The sequence below is a fragment of the Watersipora subatra genome, chromosome 9, assembly GCF_963576615.1.
Source record: "Watersipora subatra chromosome 9, tzWatSuba1.1, whole genome shotgun sequence".
Taxonomy (NCBI): Eukaryota; Metazoa; Bryozoa; class Gymnolaemata; order Cheilostomatida; family Watersiporidae; genus Watersipora; species Watersipora subatra.
Window position 1 is genome coordinate 54,072,131 of NC_088716.1, and position 19,825 is coordinate 54,091,955.

The window sequence follows — 19,825 nt, forward strand, 5'->3', positions numbered from 1 at the left end:
ATAGGACACGTCATAGAGGTAACTATAAGACACAACATAGAGGTAACTCTAAGATAAAAAATAGAGGCAACTATATGACAAAAAATGAAGTTTAATCAAATATGTAACAAATAGAATCTAAACAGCTTTTAGCATAGCTTATACTTTGCTTGTTGTAATATCTTTGTCAACTTTTAGGCTACAAATAGTAAAAAAAAATTGAAATGATCACTTTGATGCACTTGTACACTTTTTGGTATTAAAATAAAATAGCTGTATTTTTAAAAATATTGAGATCTGGAGCTTGTAACCTTTTTGGTGCTAGAATATGGTAGCTGCACTTTTCTTGGTAATGAAATATGATATTTTTATTCTCATTGGTCACTGAACCTTCTGGATACTGGGATAAAGTTCTTGTACCTTTCTTGGTACGAAGAAATGGTAGCTGTACACTTTTGGCATAGAGAAAAACTTTTGGTACAGCATCATTTTACAAAGTCTTACGGTCAACCCAGCAATAAAAGACCTTATCTACAAGCTGGTAAAACCAGAGAATAACTCTGGTCAGTTTTATACTAATAATCGACTGAGTAGTGCAATATAAAAAAAATACAACTTTGAATACTTTCATTAGTGCAAATAACAACTGTACTCAGTTGTCATTAATTTAATCAAATCAACTGTTGGCCTTAAACAGGTCTAACACAGCTGTCGAGGCTATGACATCATAACCTTATTACTTTATTACAATCAGCTAATCAAATACATCACAGACTGAAAGTACATGTAATTAACACTGTACCTGAGTTTACTGTACAGTTTCATTGTAACTATTAGCAGACGTGTAAGCTGATATTTAACCCTGACAGATAATGCTAGCATGTTTGTGATTCTGATCATATAAAGAGAAGCAATTAAACTCGAAAGAGAGAGAGATGAGCAGACGGAACCAGGAGAATGTCGTACTTACATAAGATGTGTTCAATAGGGGAGCTGTTAGTGTGTAGCGGGAAGAGGAGTTGATGTTCTTCACCAAAAACGTAGCATTGAATCCACCGCTGTAAAAGTTATTATAGATATTCTGTATCCAAGATTACCACAAGTAAAAATAAGGAATGTTTGCAGTTAGAATTGTGATCAATTAGGATCATTAAACATAAAAATTGTTTATATTACAGTAGGCAAAAAATACAACAAAAATAATTCGTTCCAGGAATGTATACGGAGTTTACCTTGTAAAAACAGCAAAATACATGTAAATTGCCTAATCCATTCCAAGATTTTTCAAACTCACTCCTTTCGGCATACAAAAAGGAAAAACTTGATTCAACTTTTTTAATTTGGGAGCTGTATAATAACTGTAGCAGTATTAGTTTGCATCAAAAACTTTTCTCCTTTTTACGATTTCAATAGTTTTATAGACTATGATTAAGGTAATTTTACTATAGGTTGATGGAGAGTGCACACCTTCGACGTTTATTTACAATGATTTGCTTATTTTTCTAAACAGCAAAGTCTACTCTGCTAAGTGAAACTAATAACAAAGATTTTATAGGTCTACAAGAAATCAAAACAAAATACTTCACAAAAAGTGAGTATCAAACTCACACATAAGTATTAGCGACTTCACATTAAAGACATGTTATGTTAGTTATATAGTCCAAGCAAAGATGAGAGCCTGGAAAGTACATAAGCATACACTTCAACAGGTAAAACGAGGTTAATCTCAACAAACCTGGCAATTGTTTCTGCTAGCTCGGTTTTCTCCAGAACTGGATTCTCTTTGTACTCAAACTCCACAATTTTGGTAACATTTTCATCCAGTTGGATAGTCAGCTTAAATACTCCTAGATCCTTCTGTTCTGGCATGACAAAACTCACCTCCTGATCTCTAAAACATGGTTCAATCTTTTATAGCGTTTGAGCTAAATTGTACAATATCAGAAGCGCACTCTCTACTTTTAGTTCACAGCTTTCACTTCTTATCGTCATGTACATGTACACAATGTACACCATGTGCTTTGACTTACTGACTTGTATCAGGTAGGAGCAACAGACAGACAGCTTGGTCTTGCATAAAATAATCAGAAACGAAAAATTATTTTTCTACAAAAAGATTGCCAAAATTATAGTAACTACATAATACTGAAATTATTCAGACTTGTTTTGTATGAGAACCTTCAATCTATACTATATGCATTTACATTCATAAGTTGATTCTGTCATTTCAAATTTCAGATGTCCTAAAATATATGCCATGTTCAGTTGCTTTTAAGGGTCATTAAATTTCGTGCAAGCTTGTTATGGTTTGTCTCACTGATCAATTACAGAACAAAATAACAATTGCGATAAATTACCTAAAGGATATTTACTTTATTTGATGTGGCAGTTCACCGCTGCCCTGTAAGTACACGGCAAAGCCAACATCTGGTATGAGTCCTGTAACAGTCACAACCGTTCCTCCAGAGAGTTGTCCAATGGTGGGGTTAACAGAGGTTATCATATCTGGGCTGACCTTCAGGAATATAAATGGTATTTTGATGAAAACAAGTGATGCGAGAGAAAGTATTGGAGAATATTACTGCTGTTTCGAGAAAGGAGAAAACTGGTGCCAGTCCTAACAAAAATGTTGTATAGTCAGAAATATAACGGTATATTGACAAAGTCAATGTGCTTAACAATGGAAACATTTGACCAGCTGCAATTAAATGTAACCAGTATTAGTCAATCCTAAAACTGATACACACAATGTATGTATCTATGTACTTTTACTAGATGGATCCCCGGCATTGTACTGGTAATAAAAAAGTTTTGTACTGAAAAGTTACTTCTAATCAACATATTCAACATCAAAATTTACCATTCTAACTTTTAAATCAGTGTTTGTTTATTTCTATGTTTTGTGCTATTCCTGTTTACTGTGTTTATTTCTGTGTAATTCATACAGTACCAGCTGCACTGCAGATCTATACTGATTGCTATGGTCTTGTAGGCTATATGAGTTTACACATTTGTTTCCACTTATGGGCATGCATTTTTGTACTGGTATGGCTTTACGGATTGTTCTTCTGGTATGGCTTTACGCATAATGCTATCTGCAGTGTTAAACGTGAAGCCATGAAAGATTGGCATATATTCCATGGTATTTGCCAAATTTATTCCATGGTGTAACAAGTTGTACAGTGTAGTGTATTGAATAAATTGATGTCCACAGAACTGGAGAGTGTGAGTTCGCATCCAATTCGCAGTGTATTTCTCATCCTTAAAACTTTTTCAATATAGCTGGACAGACAGACGAACAAACATTGAGATTTATATATATAAAAGATAGAGTGGTTGGTCCATAATCCTTTTTATAGAAAATCTTTTTTACATATTGGCCTACTGCCACCAAAAAAGTAAATAAATCAACAAATAAAAAGTTGATGCCATTGTGATGTCATAAACGCAAAGACAAAAATTTATACAAAGAAGACTTGAAACTACTACGGTAAGTTTAGGTATACATTTTATTTCTTCTGCCAAAAGATTAAAAGAATTAGCAATACAGTTGTTGAGTACATCTTATGATACGTACCAAATAAAATCACCATGGTGTGGATATCTGGTAATTATTATAGACGTACTTATAGATGTTATGACGGTAGACAACTGGGAGTCGTCTAGTACAAAATAAAACCCGCACTTCTCTCTCATTTGGTACCGTTTACTTGTATATAATTTTGTTTAAACAAAGCAATTCAAGGCTGAGCAAAGCATAAGCTATCAGTTGGAAAAGCATGACCGAGAAGGAAGATATAGAATAATGACCAAGGTCACGACATTTTTAGCCATATTCAATCACTGAAGCCTGAAGTGTGTACTAACTATTAATATAAGACTAGCATCTCAACCTTTCTTTTCTACAAATTGCCGACTTTGACCATAAACTGGTCAAATAAAGAAATCTGTGAATACACACCTCAATACACTTAGGAAGAGGAAGGTTCCACTCCGAATGGATATCGCATGTCCTGTTTTTAGTGTCAGCTTTGAGTGCCATACCTCGAGGACACGATATAGTAATTTTTTGGTACTGAGTATAATAATGCATTGACGGGATCGCTTGCTCATATCCTGTTGCGGGGGTGAATATGCACTGACTGACTACAAAACAGAGTGAGATGATGCAGGTTTGTCACACAAGATCGAACCTGTTTAGCAACAAAATCGCAAGTTTCTTTTGTATTTCACTTATAGCATCACAACATTCTTCCAATCCCAAAAATTCAACCTTCGAAAGTTAGTGAAATACTAGGAGGTAGTTAGTTGTAATTACCTTTTGCCTGCATCATATATAGGGAGGAGTTGGATTTAAATTTGTAACTGTCTGGTTCACCATCGGATAATGTACCAATGAGAATTGTATAGTCTTGAGTCACACCGATGGCAGTTGGTGCATTCAACTCACAAACATCCAGCCCTCCTGTTATCGTCTCGGTCCTCTCCAAGTTTCCTGCGCACAACATGGGCAAATGAAAGCTTATTAAGAAGCGAGTCTCATTTTTACTACTCGTGTGCGTGTTTATGACTAATACTCAGTGCATATTTCGGTCACTGATGTATGTCTATGTTTAGCGCCGAGTATACAGAACTATCGATCTTTGTTATTGAATGTCAAATATTAAATACTAAATATCAAATACAGTCAAACTCGGATAACTTGCCCTCGGATAGCTCAAACACATGGTTAACTCGAACGAATTTTTTTGGTCCGTTCCCACGCAATGATAAATTGCTTCAGATAACTCGACTTTAACTTGGTTAACTCGAACAGTTTTTTGCTTAACGGCTACCGAGACTGTTGTTATCGCTTTAGAATATCACTTTATTCCAAGCCAGAGAGATAAACCTCGACTTTTAGTAAGTTCTTAGGCATCGTTATTACCATCATCGGCAAAATATTTTCACTAACAACTTTTCTAAAGGTTTGCAAAAAATCATTTTATCAAACATCCGCTTAGTGAAAACAAGGTAAAACAAGGTAACCTTCAGATAAACATGAAGAAAATTCGGCAAAATTGATCTTGGTTAAAACGCTCAAAAGAAAAAGATGTATTTCCTTCTGAGCATTTCAACAGCGATCAAGTTTTGCCAATTTTAACTTGAAAGCGTCCTGGCAGTCACATCACCTAAAACAACCAACAAATCTCAAGTGATCGAAAAATCTCCTTACTTTCTGATAAAAAAATTTTTAACTTTACATTGGAAGCCTTTTAATTTGCAACAAGCCATCTATGCTTTTGATTTATATATAGTTTGTATATGTACATGTATCTACTCATAAATACATGGACTTGTGACAGTGCTCTGATAACTTGAACGCTCTGATAACTCGAACACTTTCGATCGGTCCCATGAAGTTTGAGTTATCCGAGTTTGCCTGTATTTAGTATTTAATATTATACAGAGATATGCATTACTATACTTTAATATACTTTTATACTTTTAAATTAGCGAAGATAGCCAAGAGAAGTGGGAACTGGTGCTATAAAGCAAAGTAGACTATAGTTGTAAAATGGCTTTTGAGATGAGAGCAATGATCTGCATGAGAGAATATCTTTCTCTTTACATACCAAAAAAGAAAATTAAATATTATGCTGGTGAGTAAACAGCATAAATAATAAATAAATGGTGAATAAATAGCATAACCCTTGAAAACTTTTTATCAAGATAGGTATTAAACTTGCTTCACTTTATATAGGTTTGATGGTTAGACAGAAGCATATATACATTTTTTGTAACTCCTTTAGTATTCATTTTGCTTTGATATTAGCAAGAATGAGTATTCCTAATAAATAGCAAGGAGTTATTAGACGGAGGGTCATCTTGGATTTAGTGTGGGGAGTTTGAAAATGTTGATCAGTTAACTTAATGGCATGAAGCTAGAAATTCCCCTGTCATACAGCCCACGACCTGATAATGGAATAAGTGATAATGGAAAAAAGGAATGGTAGTGCTGGTTGTTGAAAAAGTAGTTGTCAGCAAGAATTGACAGAGTATAGTGTAAATGTTTCTCATTACATCCAGTACATGTGAGCTGTTATATGTTGTTGTCAAGTCTGCCTAGAAAGTTGTTACGCAGTTCTTGAAAATCAGGATAATCTAAAGATAGAAAATGAGGAATGTGATGAAGGGGGGGCAGCATTGGGAGGAGCAATATTGTTTTGTGCAATATTTTCATGGTCAAGGATGTCCATAAAATCATGACCATCATCTGGAAACAAAGGAGCTGCCAAGTCCATGTCATTTACACCGCCTACAACATCTACTAAAAAATTCTCTCAATCAGATGAGTTGTTGTTATTAATTTGAGTAGCGTGTTGTTGAACATTAGCATTTGATGTTGATGGTTGCTGTGAGGACCTTCGATTTATCCTCCTATTGAGCTGTAATAATTGAGAGACATTTAGACGGCCACTGCGTTGGCTATGACGTGGTGTTCTGGAAAGTTGTATGTCCATGGTAGTTGTCAAGTTGTTTTGAAATTAAATTCAATAAGTCAGTTATGCAAAACGAAAGGTTGTAAAAAAATCACATCTGATCTACTACTATCTCAAACCTATATTTTACAGCAATAAAATAAATATTAATTAAAGCTGTAGACCTAAACTACTGTAATGTATGTAATTTAACAACAGAAATAAGGAAATATGTTTATTATTACTCTGAAATGCAATATTAGAAGTAAAATGGCAAGCTGCTGTGTAATACCTATACACAGTTTGAAAGTTGGTTGCGTTGAATGTAGAATAGTTTTGATAGCGATCTTTAACAGAAAGCAAGTATGAGCGTTCACGCGTCTGGAAGTTTTCTGCAAACTGGAGCAAAATACAAAAATGTTCTCATCATCAAGGAGCATTGTAGTTTGGCCCTAGCTTGCATATAAGATGTAAAGAATTTTGGCTAACGTTTTAAATAATTTAATGAAACCTTCGGTAATTGAAAAAAACATAGGCTGATAAACTGTGTACCACAATTTCGTACCCGTAAATCGATCTACGCCTCAAACGGTCTACGTTTATTACAGAAACCTTCAAATAAATTCAAAAAATTATTCTTATAATTAAATCTTATAATAATTTTATAAAATTGAATAATTATTCTTATAATTAAATATTTTTGCAAGATATTAAAAACGGAAAAATGTTAGAAACCTTCGGCAATTGGACAATGCCATAGACTGGTGAAATGAGCACGTTTTTTCTCGTGAAATGCGCACTGCTTAATAGTTCTACTATCTGTTGCGCAGCTTTATTGGTGTATCATTGGCCGGTCTTAATTACGATTAAAAGAAGCTTTTCAAGTGTTTTATTGCGATTTCAGGCCAAATTAATCTGTCTATTTGTGTATAATCCGATCAGATAGGTAAGGTTTAGGATATTGTCTACAAATAATAAAGACTTGGTAACATATTTAAATAGGTTTATATGTGTTTTGTATCGTTATTATACTAAAACGACTTCATTGAAAAATGGTTAAATTTGTTGATGAGATTTTGGTACAAGAGTTTTCGATGGTGTCGATGAATAATTTTCGTGAGTTGTGTGCACATATGCATTTATCATAAAGCTCCCAACAATCACTTCGCTCGTGTTTGGTCGTGGAATTATAGAGATATACATTACTATACTTTAATATACTTTTATTCTTATACTTTAATATACTTTAGTATTATTACAGAAATATATAGAAACTCCGCAGACTACAATGAAAAGTGAAGCGACAGAGAAGATGGTGAGACAATTTCGTTTGCAACTGCGGTGCATTGTATGACAGTAAAAGACATGATGAGAATGCTCTATTTTATAAACATGAATCTACATTTGCTGTGCAGAACAACAGAGTTACTTACTCACCTACTGAGAGTTATCTACACAATGTTGTACTTGAACGCATTAATTTTACTAGCCTGAGCAAGGAAACTTGTGAATTACATGTATATAGAAATACATGTAGAAATCGTGGTGTGCAGTGGTGCAAGCGATGAAGTCAATCATAAGCTTCGCTAGTAGAAAATTCCACTGAGTTAACACTACACAGGTGATGATACTTCTCTGACAAACATATGATGCCACATACCAGCGCAAGCTGAATAGATTTCTTCTCCTCTGAGGTCAAGGAAAACGAGAGCTTGAGTAGATTCAGATCTAGTTGTAACGATTAACTGGTCTGGTACGAGCCAGTTCAGCTTTTCAGCTAAACCAATTGATGCGGTGCTAAAAGGTCCAGCAGAGAATGGAATGTCTGTCGCACTATCAACGTCTGTCACAGTACCGACAAGCAGTCGAACTTCGAATGTTTGTAAATCGACAGACGATATAGCATAAGTGTGAATGACATACATCATAGTTTCATCAGAGTTAATAAGCAAATCATTTGGCTGAGGAATTTGCCGTTTGAGGCTCTGATGAAGTAGCTGAACAGTGTCGGTAGTGTAGTCATACCTACAGATCCGTTGGTATCCGTGGTCTAAAGTGAGAAGACTTTTATTCTTTCGTAGAAACTCAATATCGAAGGTTCCAACCATGTAATGTGTATCCGCTGGTTTGACATCTCCTTCAAACCTTTCAAGTAATTGGCTATTTGCTCCTTGGCAATTACCAATAAAGGGTCTCACGAAATCTGTCTCCAAATTGTATTCACGGACACAGTTATTCATGTAGTCAGCTACAAGCATGATCGTTTCGTTATACTGCAAGACTGTACTGATCATGGTAAACTTTGCTGTGGTCGAGTTGCCTTCCAAATAGTCCTTCTTTCTTTCATTTGGATCTCCTAAAAACCTTTCAATTGTGCCGTTTAAGTAAAATTTCATAACAGAATAGTAGGAATTATAGAAAAAAGTACCGGGGTTATATCGATCCTCCGTAATAAAGTCAATAGGATGCCTGCTTAACGATCCCATATTGCGATCTATCTCGATGAGATCACCCACAGACACTTGGACCGGACATCTTTCACATAGATGATTACCTTGATTGGGGAGGAAAGTTTTATTCAAAGAAACAGTAGCCGCTGTAGCTGTTGGTTTGTCAGACTGCATAGTGAAGTTCATCGCAGGGGCACCAGTGTTGAGTTTAAACAAGGCAGGGCTTGAAATATTCCCATCATGTTCTCGTGTTGACATGTACACAACTCCGCTTCTCGTCACAGTTGAAGCAATAACATCACTCAGTTGGCAATTAGCCTGAGATCCAATGGTAGTAGTAGTAACTCCAGTTCTCCCTGCAAAGTTACCAAATGTTTAATATATTCACCAGGATTGTAGTTGATTAATAATGCGCATTAGCAACTACATTAAGTAAATCATGTCTATTCCAACTGTTCACAAATGCCATTGTCGTATGCGGACATCTAGCGTGAATCCACACAGGTGTACCAGCAGCGGGCTACTTGATTTGAAGAAATAAAGGTGGTACTAGCCACTACTCTTTAGTTTTTAGGACAAATTTTTTGACAACCGCATGTCTTTTTTTGCAATCACGACCAGATGACCAACATTTTGGTTATTAAAGTAAATAATACAAGGTTACCATAACAGACATGATACCAATAAGAAGAGCTCTGTGTCATTACCACTGCTAACTTAAAATTTAATAGTGACTTACTCGTCCCAAAACGTGCTTTGTGACAACATTAAAGGTGAACTTACACAAAAGATTTTGCAGATTTAGTTAGAGGGTATTGGTTTTTTCTTATCACTTGTGATTGTTTTTGGTGTTTGAGGTGATCTGACTGCCAGAATGTTTTAAGATTAAAGTCGACAAAACTTTAGCGTTGTTCAAACACTCTACTAAAAGTCTGTTAAAAGATTTACTAAAAGTTTGCGCGAGTTCATTCTTTGAAGGTTTCACTCGGATAATCTTTAAATGTAAAGATACACAAATGACAGGAAATGTAATACGTAGTATGATAACTCCAGCACAAACAGAGATTACAACACAAAATGTTTTCTTGCTTAAAATTAATAACAGCAAGCAATGCTTTGAGTGTCAAAATAGTTCAGGTAGGCTATAACACATATTACAGTTAACAAAGTGAAAAGGTATGTTCAAAAGCTATCATTTGTAGCATCTATAGGAGAACAGTTAAACACTGTTATAAACCTCAAACAGTTGATGTGTTTCATTGCTGCGCAACACACTTGTCATAATGAAAACACTCTGAGTTTATGTAGTCTTGGTTTTTAGTAAAGAGCTAGGCACACATTTGTTCTTGGGTGTCAATAAACGAGGCATGGGAAATATTTGTGCAGAATGGCTTTCACGCAGTTCCCGGTGAACTTACCGCTGAAAACAAGACTATTTTCAGATTAGCAGCAAAAATATTTGCCCTGTTTTCAATCAAAAGTTGATGATTTTCATAATATAAATTTGGAAACTTTGCTGCATAGAGACCAAAGTTGCAATTTATCCCAATTTACGATATAACTCTATAATTCCTGATTGCTATTTTTTATTTTTTTATTTTGGCACATAATGAAATACATCATTTTTTTGATGATTACCAAAGCCAATAAAAATTTATACATATGTATACATGAGAAGGTAGTTAGGCTGAAGAAAATTAGAGGAAAGGCTAAAACAAGGATGACAACTCCGTTAAGTGTAGTGAAGGAGAAAATTATGTGCAAAATCTATTTTCAAGACTTGTTCCCATTTTTGTTCTTTTATCACTTTCTGTACTGACAACACATGTATTTGTTTTTTTATCACTTTCCGTACCGACAACACATGTATTTGTTCTTTTATCACTTTCCGTACCGACAACACATGTATTTGTTCTTTTATCACTTTCTGTACCGACAACGCATGTATTTGTTCTTTTATCACTTTCTGTACCGACAACACATGTATTTGTTCTTTTATCACTTTCTGTACCGACAACACATGTATTTGTTCTTTTATCACTTTCCGTACCGACAAAATATATATTTGTTCTTTTATCACTTTCTGTGCCGACAACGACTTGTTTTTTCAAGTCAAAATTTTTAGCTTCCATTATTATTGTTAAAATGAAAATGACATTATTTTAGAATGTTTATGTTTAAATGTGTATTTTAGAAAGTTGAGAGCCACAGCCTCTTTATGATATGAAACATGTGCTTTTGAATTTGAAAGCACCAAATTAAATTTGGATTGAAATCCTTTGGAACTAAATATAATAGCAATAGAAAATAGAAGTAAATGATTAGTAATACTGAGATTTGCTTTCTAATAATTTTTTAAAGCAATGGAAATTTGAGACTGCATGAAGAGGTCAGCTTTAGGTTGAGCCAAATGTTTTTTTAAATTGGCTTAGATTTCATTTCTAAAACATAGTCACTGAACACAGGAATTAGTAAAAAACCATAAAATGAGGAACTCGTGAATATGTGTGACATCACTAGCACTCACACCAGCATCCTCATACAGTTCAACAACTATCATAAACATCTTTTCCTTTAGTTTGTAAAAAGTCTATAGGCTACGTGCTTGCATTGTGAAGGCTAGCTCAAATGCCACGTAGGCAGATGAACTATATTCGAGCTTGTTTTGGTCCAGGTTGAAAAAGAGTGGTATGATAATAACAAGTACTTGTCTCATTGTGACACCCTATTGGCTTATTCTAGGATACACGCAGGTTATTAATTATGACTGAATTCAGGCTTGACTCATAAGTTATCATAAACCATAGACATAATAGACCTATTATCTGCTTTGCAACAGTATAGTATTACATTTTAGGTAGACATTGATGGACTCCGCATGACAACTGTATGAGTAGTTTTTTAACTCAAGATACGCAATAGCAGCGCTAACTTGAGACAGTAAACTTGTACATATACTAGATAAATAATTTTACTAGTTACTAGCTAGCAGTTAACAGATTAGACCAAAAATGGTGACTCATACCTTGACAGCTAGCTAGCACCTTTTTCTCCATGAGGTTAACAATCACTAGTGCCTTGTTGGTTCCTCCGTGTCCTAGAATCACCTGGTCTGGAACAAGCCATCTAATATGCTCAACCATTCCAACCGTGGCGGTTGCGAATGGTCCTGGCACAAGAGGTCGATTGTCCAAATCGTCCACAAAAACCGATTCTCCAACGAGACGAGTAAGCTCTCGAGATTGCAGGTTATATACGGAGAGGCCATACGCATGGGCTATAAATAGCTTCTGCTCATCGCTACTCAAAAGTAGGCTAAACGGATTGGCTAAACTCCATGACTGTTGCGTAGTGAGCAAGGGCTTTGCCTCATCATTCATTACATCGTACACTGACAACTGAAAAAAAAGATAGTCGCACATGACAAAGTAATTTTTGGACTCTACATATTGAAGAGAAAGAACACCTTGAAGGAAGTTGCTGTTTCCTGGAATAACGTCGCCGTCATTCCAAAGACCATGAGTCGCCTTGCTGCTTCGACAGGCACCAATCAGAGGTCGCACAGAGTCTGTTTCAAAGTCATATTCTCTTATGCAATTATTGAGAAAATCTGCGATGGCCAGTTTCGTTTGGTTATATTGAACAAGATCTAATATCGATGTGAATAAAGCCACTGACGAATTGCCTTCTCGATATGCGTTGCGGAAAGTTCTAGAAACATCTCCGAGTATGCGCTGAAGAGGCATCCCGGGAGTATATTTCATTAGACCACTGGCTATCGACAAAAAGAATGTTCCTGGGTTATACCGATCCTCTTTAACACCGTGTATAGTTTGATCATCATTGCTAAAGTTGCCATAATCTAAGTTGACACCTTCAAGTTCTCCAAAGCCATAAATGTTTGCCAGCTCAGAACGGCTAAAATAGAACACAAAGATTGAACTATTATTATTGATTTTAGTAACCCGGCATGCTTGCGGTGAAAACAAGATCTACAAGCATTTTTTAAAGCTTATCTAATCTTACAGATGGCTCTGTTGTAATTGAGTAGATTAGCCTTATGAACTTATGATGATTACCGGCCCACCGTCCCATCCTTATGATTAGGATGGGACGGTGATGAGAGATACGCTTGACTGGTCATTCAGAAAACTGATATTCATAAAGATAAACTTGCACAGAATTTTATTCGATTTTATCAGAAATTATCGGAATTTTTCTATCATTTGCGATTGTTTTTTTATGTTTGAGGTGATCTGACGCCCAGGATGTTTATAGATTAAAATTATGCTATGATTAAAATTATGCTAAGATTATGCTCAAAAAAGAAATAAGTGTGAAATGACATCACTAGTTGCTATAGTTGATATTGGCTATTCTGTTCAAGTTGCAGCGTTACACGTCTCTACGTCTGTCTGGTCTCTTTTGAACTATTAATACCATAATAGTACTTTCGCTTAATCTGAGCATTTTAACTGCAATCAAATTTTGTCAATTTAAATCTTGAAACAGGTCACCTCAAACATCAAAAACTATCGCAAATGATAAAAAAACGGATATTTTTTGATAGAATTTATTAAAACTTTGTGCAAATTTATTTATAAGCAATAACCCCAACTATTTGTATAAAATGGAAGTTTACGATAAACAAATAAACATGCTAGCAATATTATACACATTACATCAGCTGAGGGTAAATATTTCCTTTGGCTATGAAGCAATGACAATAGTAGCATCATATCACCTGTATCAACAACTGCAATGACAAGAAAGTAAATACACATACCTATTGTCGCTGAAGGTAGCTGCTGTTGCTGGCTTGCAGATAGCAATGATAACAATTAGGAGTGGCAGAGGAACATTGCATGAGGTAAACGATGTCATGTTGCACGCAGGTTCACCAGGACTTCTTTCTGATCTACTAAGATGAAAGACAGCTATAAGAACTCACCAGGAAGAATAATAAAACGTGGAGAGAAAGATGCCAAAAAACATACACTAGTTTGTGGACTCTCAGTACATATTTTTGCGTTATTATGTTTATTCAGCTTTATGTATAGCTTTGACCTTATATATAGAATGCCTTATTTATGAGAAATCAGTCTATTTCCTGCAACTATTTAGTGAAGACATACACTTATTAAACTGTCTATTCATTAAAACTTTATCGTATTAACCAAAATATTATATCGTGGCAGCGTTGGGATACAAACCTAAGCCCCTGAAAGGACTGGGGCATCCTTTATTGTTTTATCCAGTATACAAGAGACAGATATAGCAAACATATATGTAATCTATATTCTTTAATTGCCGATCAAATATTAACACTTTGCTATTAATCAACTCTCCAATGAGAGCTGTCAAATAATTATAGCACTTTTCAACCAGTCACATTGATTATCAAGCACCTGTCTCATAATATAGCTATTAATTTTCCTGATGCTACCATTTCTCTGGCCAGGTCTGTTGTTGTTAATATGATAAACATTACTTTTCAAGCCTATTTACAAACAAAGTCTGTTACAGCTAAAAACAGTCAGCCTTTACCTGATGACAAAACAGAAAAGCCTGATACAGTTTAAAAATGAACTTACACACAATTCTATAGTAGATTTTATCACAAAGAATCGATATTTTTCTATCATTTGTGATATTTTCTGATTTTTGAGGTAATCTGACTACCAGGGTGTTTCAAGATTAAAATTGACAAAACTTGATCACGATTAACACGCTCTAAAAATAAAATACGTGCTTTAATAACGTCACTAGTTGCCCGGCTGCCGGTCTCATTATTGTATCGGTTATTGTGTTTAAGTTGCAGCGTTACATGTCTCTATTCTGCTGGTCTCTTTGTAGAAGTGCAACTATAGACGTCACAACCGCACTTTCGCTTGAATCAGAGCGTTCCAGCAGAGATCTTTTTCAAACTATTAGAGAGAGCGTCAAAGATAGTATTTCAGTATTGGTAGTATTTCATAGTATTACTTCTGATAGTATTTCAGTATTTCTCTTTTGATAGTTTTAACCGTGATCAAGTTTTGTCAATTTTAATCTTGAAACATCCTGGCAGTCAGATCATCTCAAACATAAAAAAAACAATTGAAAATGATAGAAAAATACTGATACTTTCTGATAAAATCTACTAGAATTATGTGTAAGTTCATCTTTAAATCAAATAAAAGCCAACCAACATTCTGTGACAGCGTCCGCTTAAATTGCAATTAATTCTAATGATTTTGCTTAATTATGTTATATAATTACTGTGTTATGCTTCTTTGTAGTCGACCGTTAACACACTGATATGTATGCAGCAGTCATACTAGATTAAATATGACGTTATACTACAGCAATAAACTGAATTTGAAGTATTGTGTCAGGCTCGACCTGCTGACACAGAGTCAGACTGACTATACTACGAGAGTAAGACAGACTATTATATGACAAATGGAGGGTTAAAACCAAAATCTCACATTAATCTCCATAATAATTAATCTCACATTAATCTCCATAATAATTAATCTCACATTAATCTCCATAATAATTAAGTATAAACATTACTTATAATTATACATGGGTTATAAACATTATTTGAATATGCTGCTAGTAACCTACTGCAGAGCGTTTATGAATGTGACAGAGTGTCATCATTTTATAACAGTTTGATTACAGTTTAAGAAGTTATACATGTTTTTTTGGGCAGTTCCTAATCGCTTTTATAGAAGAAAATATTTTACATATGGTACTGTCAAAAAAATTAAAAAATTAACAAATAAAAATATATTGCCAGGTGGCATCATAAAGGCAAAAGCAGAAATTTATACAAAGAAGACTTGAAACTCGTAAGTTTAGATGTACATCTTATCTCTATTGACAAAAAAAATAAAATAATTAGCAATATGATTGAGTGCATCTTTTGGTAAGTACAAAATGAAATCATTGCCGTAACCAGTTGTCATAGATTTCACTCAAATGTCACTTCTCATGTATAGCAAGCGATGTACTGACTAAATACCATTCTGTACATTGACCTTTGGTTAACCCCTGACTGAAGAAGTCATTAAACAGCTGATAGTTTAAAAAACAGAATTGGGCAATCGAAGCTGAGACTGAAAACCTATTCATTAAAGTTTGAAGCAATTTTGCACTTTTCAACCATTTAAACGATTTTTTTCAAGGAGATTCAAAAGTTGGATTGATACAAGTTATTTATGCAAACTAAATCAAATCAAGAAAACATGCACTCTCTCACTAAATTATTAGATTGAATTGTATTTTGTAAATACAGCTTTTTCTTCCTTTTGGCGTGTAACAAAAAACAATGATTTTGCTGATATTTACTAATGCTAATATAAAGTCCTATATACATGTATAAGTTATACGTACAAAGTTATACGTACAAAGTTATACGTACATGTACGTGTATAAAAACTGGCATGTAGAAAGCAGCTGTTCAACTGGGCAACACTCAATCCTATTAACTAAACAGTCATTCTACTCTCTGTAACACTTGCATATCAGTGTTAATCACAAAAGTGGAGACCACTCATAAATAAATTATTCAGAACTGACTCATAGCTGATGACTGTATTGTCCTCATCTATAATCTTTTTATAAACACTCACCCTAAATTGCGAAACAGTGAATAGAGTTCCTACAGGAACTGGTAACAAGCTTAGGCAAAGTTTTTGAACATGCCTTGTTTCACAGGAGTATCACATGCCACTTTATGAGGCATATAATAGTTAGCTAATCGCTTGTTTCACTCACGTTTGCTATCCGTGGTTGAAAGTGGCTGAAAGTATTTAGTATTTGAGCCAGTGAAACGTGCGACTGACTTAAACATTTCGCTGCCATAATTGCATCATATTATCTTGAAAGTAAAAACTGAAGTGCTTTGAAATAGCCATCACTGACAGGTCTCTCTTGTACTTTTAATTAGTCCTAACTATTTTAAACAACATTCTACCTACCTGTATTCAGGAGCAAAAATATAACCTCTACATAGGAGCCGAACCGAGCGACGTCTGTCCATTAGCTAACCGACATCTCGTGAGACAAGTACCAAACTGAACAACAAAGAAAGACAACTGCGAGTACCATTCTGGGAAACCACAATCGCTAATCTTTTTTGCTCGCCAATAAACCAATAATGTATAATATATGTATACATATATGTATACATATATATATATATATATATATATATATATATATATATACATATATGTATACATATATGTATACATATATGTATACATATATATATACATATATGTATACATATAGGCCTATGTATACAAATATGTGTACATATAATATGTATAGGCCTACATATATGTATACAAATATGTGTACTTATAGGTATACATATAGATATATGTATATGTATACATATATGTATACACATATGTATACATATCATTGTATGTAGGCCTATACATATATGTATACATATATGTATACATATACATATCCGTATGTGTATATGCATAGGTATACATATACATATGTGTATACATATACTGATGTGTAGAATTAAAAATATATCTAACCCTAAAGATTTTATTGCTTTCTCTATCATCTTCACTGGTTTCAGACCTACACAGTTGCACAAACTTCGAGGATGCTCTTTGGTATCTCAGTATACATATTGTAGACACTTACTGCTTTGAATTTTACAAATAAACTGATTATAACTCAAAAACAATCTAGCAACCTTATTGGATGTAGAGTGGCTCAAATTAGAGTGTCAAAACCACATCTGCTCCATCAGACCAACTTAGCCAGAGCTCACCAGAGTTCACCACCTCCAGTCCTGGAATGGGAATTAGTTGGATGTTACCAATGAAGTGTGGTAATTAAATAATTAACTATTCTAATGTTGGTAATTATCTGTCTGAGCGTTTTCACCTCAACTCATGGTTCTGTCAACCAAACCATAAAGAACATTCCGAATGGCCTTCAGAAAGCAGCAAATAAATCATGAGAAATTCAAAATGAGTCATAAAGTACATATTGTTTTAGTATAATATACTGAACATGTTTTATCATTATCAATGCCATTCTGTATGTTCTTCTTTTTTAAAACAATGTTATGTGTAGAGTGATCGTGAATCAACGGAAGTTTATTTGTGATAAATTTGCACATTAAGTCTCTCATGTAGTAAACCATTTGACCGGAAGCTAGTGATTATGAATAAGGGACTTGTCAATTTGTCCCATCCAGTTCAGTATGCGGCAGATTCATCCAGTCTATACGCTGGCAATACTTTGTAATTCTGGTTTAAGAGACTGACTTTTGAAGTTATTCAAATCGCCCATAAACAGGATGCACAAAACAAAGATCTAAAACGAACAGACCCTGAATTTAGGACAAAACATTGCACAGAGCACCAATGTTGACCCCGTGATAGCTAGGCTATTAATTTTTGTGGTTGTGGTAAACAATCTGTCAAGCTGCTGTACCAATTGGCCACATATGCTATACAAATGTAAAATAAAGGCTGACATCCCACACTCCAGAGAGAAATTGAACAAAATAAGATGCTTCTTTAGACTTGAGGACTAACGAAATAGCTTACAAGAAAGATGAGGAAACTTTTTTACTCTATCAGGTAAAGATATGCATCAACTTTATGCCGAGTCATATTCCTAAAGCATCGTTACTAAGTGATGCATGGATTTATAGAGAACTAGTACTCTGGCAGTGTGGTGTACACTGAAATATTATCAAATGTAATAACTATGTGCATAATTATTCCGCCATGACTGGTACAGTTGTTAATGTGGGTTCAACGTGCTAAAAGCTGGGAGTTCAATCCCATACCGTGAAAACTTTTTTCCAAACCTGCAACCGGGGCTTCGCAGAGATTGGCTATTTTATAACATTTTGCAGGACAGGGTTAACAATATAATAAACTAGTTTAGCCTAGTTACGTGGAACAAGGGAATATTTTCAAACATGCAGAAGAAGAGTCGGGTGCTATCCACTTTTACTTCTTAAAGACTTAATGAGGCTGATGAAATACTTTCAGCTGGTGGTGTCTGAAATATAGTATAGAACTGTGAGGGTAAGATTGTTCTATCCTGTTAATAGGAAATGCGTTTACTTGCAGCCTTGAAGATTACAGTGGCTTAATGGTTATTTCTTTTACCTTGCTCTTCGACAACACGGCTCATTTTGGGAAAGACCTGTCATACAACATGCTCCATATGCTCTGTTTTCCCAGTCTATTTTGTGCTATAAATGTTATACGACTGTGAAAGCTATATGGCTACTGTGAACAGCCTAAGTAGACATACACAACAGTGTACATTTGTAACAGAGTGTCCTTCAGTCAACACAGTGCATTATTTAAATCTAGATGTTGTCTCACCTCAAAATTTCTCTGTTTTTTGTACAACTTAACTGTCAGTCCTGAATCTTAACCACATTCTAGTAGTAGAAAAAAGGTGTCACATTACAATAGATAAAAACTGTTCAATGTTTGCAGGGTAATCTAACGATGTGTTTAAACTCTGTCTTCTTATTTTCAGTATTACTAGCCACCTTCTTTATTGCGTAATGTGTGGTTAACCAGCCATTGTTTGTCTTTTTTTCTGCTAAAAGTATTTGGTCATATGATCCCAGACAAGTCACTCCATTGTATCAGCAAGTAACAGCCGAGAAAAAGGAATCAATGAGATTCATGGAGCAATTTCAGTTGTAACTAATGCAGCTAGCCTGAATATATCTAGCGACTATTTAGTACATATATATGTCTATCAAATAGACTGATGTATTGTAGATATGTAGTAGATGAACTGTGAAATAGTTAACAATTCATGAATATGCACGCATTGCTAGATTTGTGATTCCAAATGTGATTCCGATGTATTGACTAATGGAGAAAATTAACTTTGCACTTATAACATGTCATCCAGTTTTAAGTATGA

The 19,825-nt window shown here is 34.6% G+C and overlaps 2 protein-coding genes across 2 annotated transcripts in view; both read right to left on the reverse strand.

Moving 5' to 3' along the window:
* Positions 1-11,992, reverse strand: part of LOC137405522 (hepatocyte growth factor receptor-like) — a 63,449-nt gene extending 51,457 nt beyond the window's left edge. The window contains exon 1 of the mRNA XM_068091824.1: positions 11,916-11,992. Within this exon, the coding sequence (XP_067947925.1) occupies positions 11,916-11,946 (31 nt within the window). The 5' untranslated portion in view covers positions 11,947-11,992. The remainder of the gene's footprint in view (positions 1-11,915) is intronic.
* LOC137405223 (uncharacterized) lies at positions 11,961-16,921 on the reverse strand. The gene is made up of 4 exons (XM_068091452.1): positions 16,861-16,921; positions 13,677-13,808; positions 12,040-12,808; positions 11,961-11,987 (listed from the first exon to the last, which is right to left on the reverse strand). The coding sequence occupies exons 2-4, from the start codon at positions 13,772-13,774 to the stop codon at positions 11,961-11,963; spliced, it is 894 nt and encodes a 297-aa protein (XP_067947553.1). The 5' UTR covers positions 13,775-13,808; positions 16,861-16,921.
* Positions 16,922-19,825: the final 2,904 nt, after the last annotated feature.

Coding starts and splice junctions, on each gene's coding strand:
- LOC137405223 (XM_068091452.1), bottom strand. CDS start 13,774: ATGACATCGTTTACCTCATGCAATGTTCCTCTGCCACTCCTAATTGTT. Junction 12,809..13,676: donor GCTACCTTCAGCGACAATAG/GTATGTGTATTT, acceptor GTTCTATTTTAG/CCGTTCTGAGCTGGCAAACA. Junction 11,988..12,039: donor GACCATTCGCAACCGCCACG/GTTGGAATGGTT, acceptor AGGTGATTCTAG/GACACGGAGGAACCAACAAG.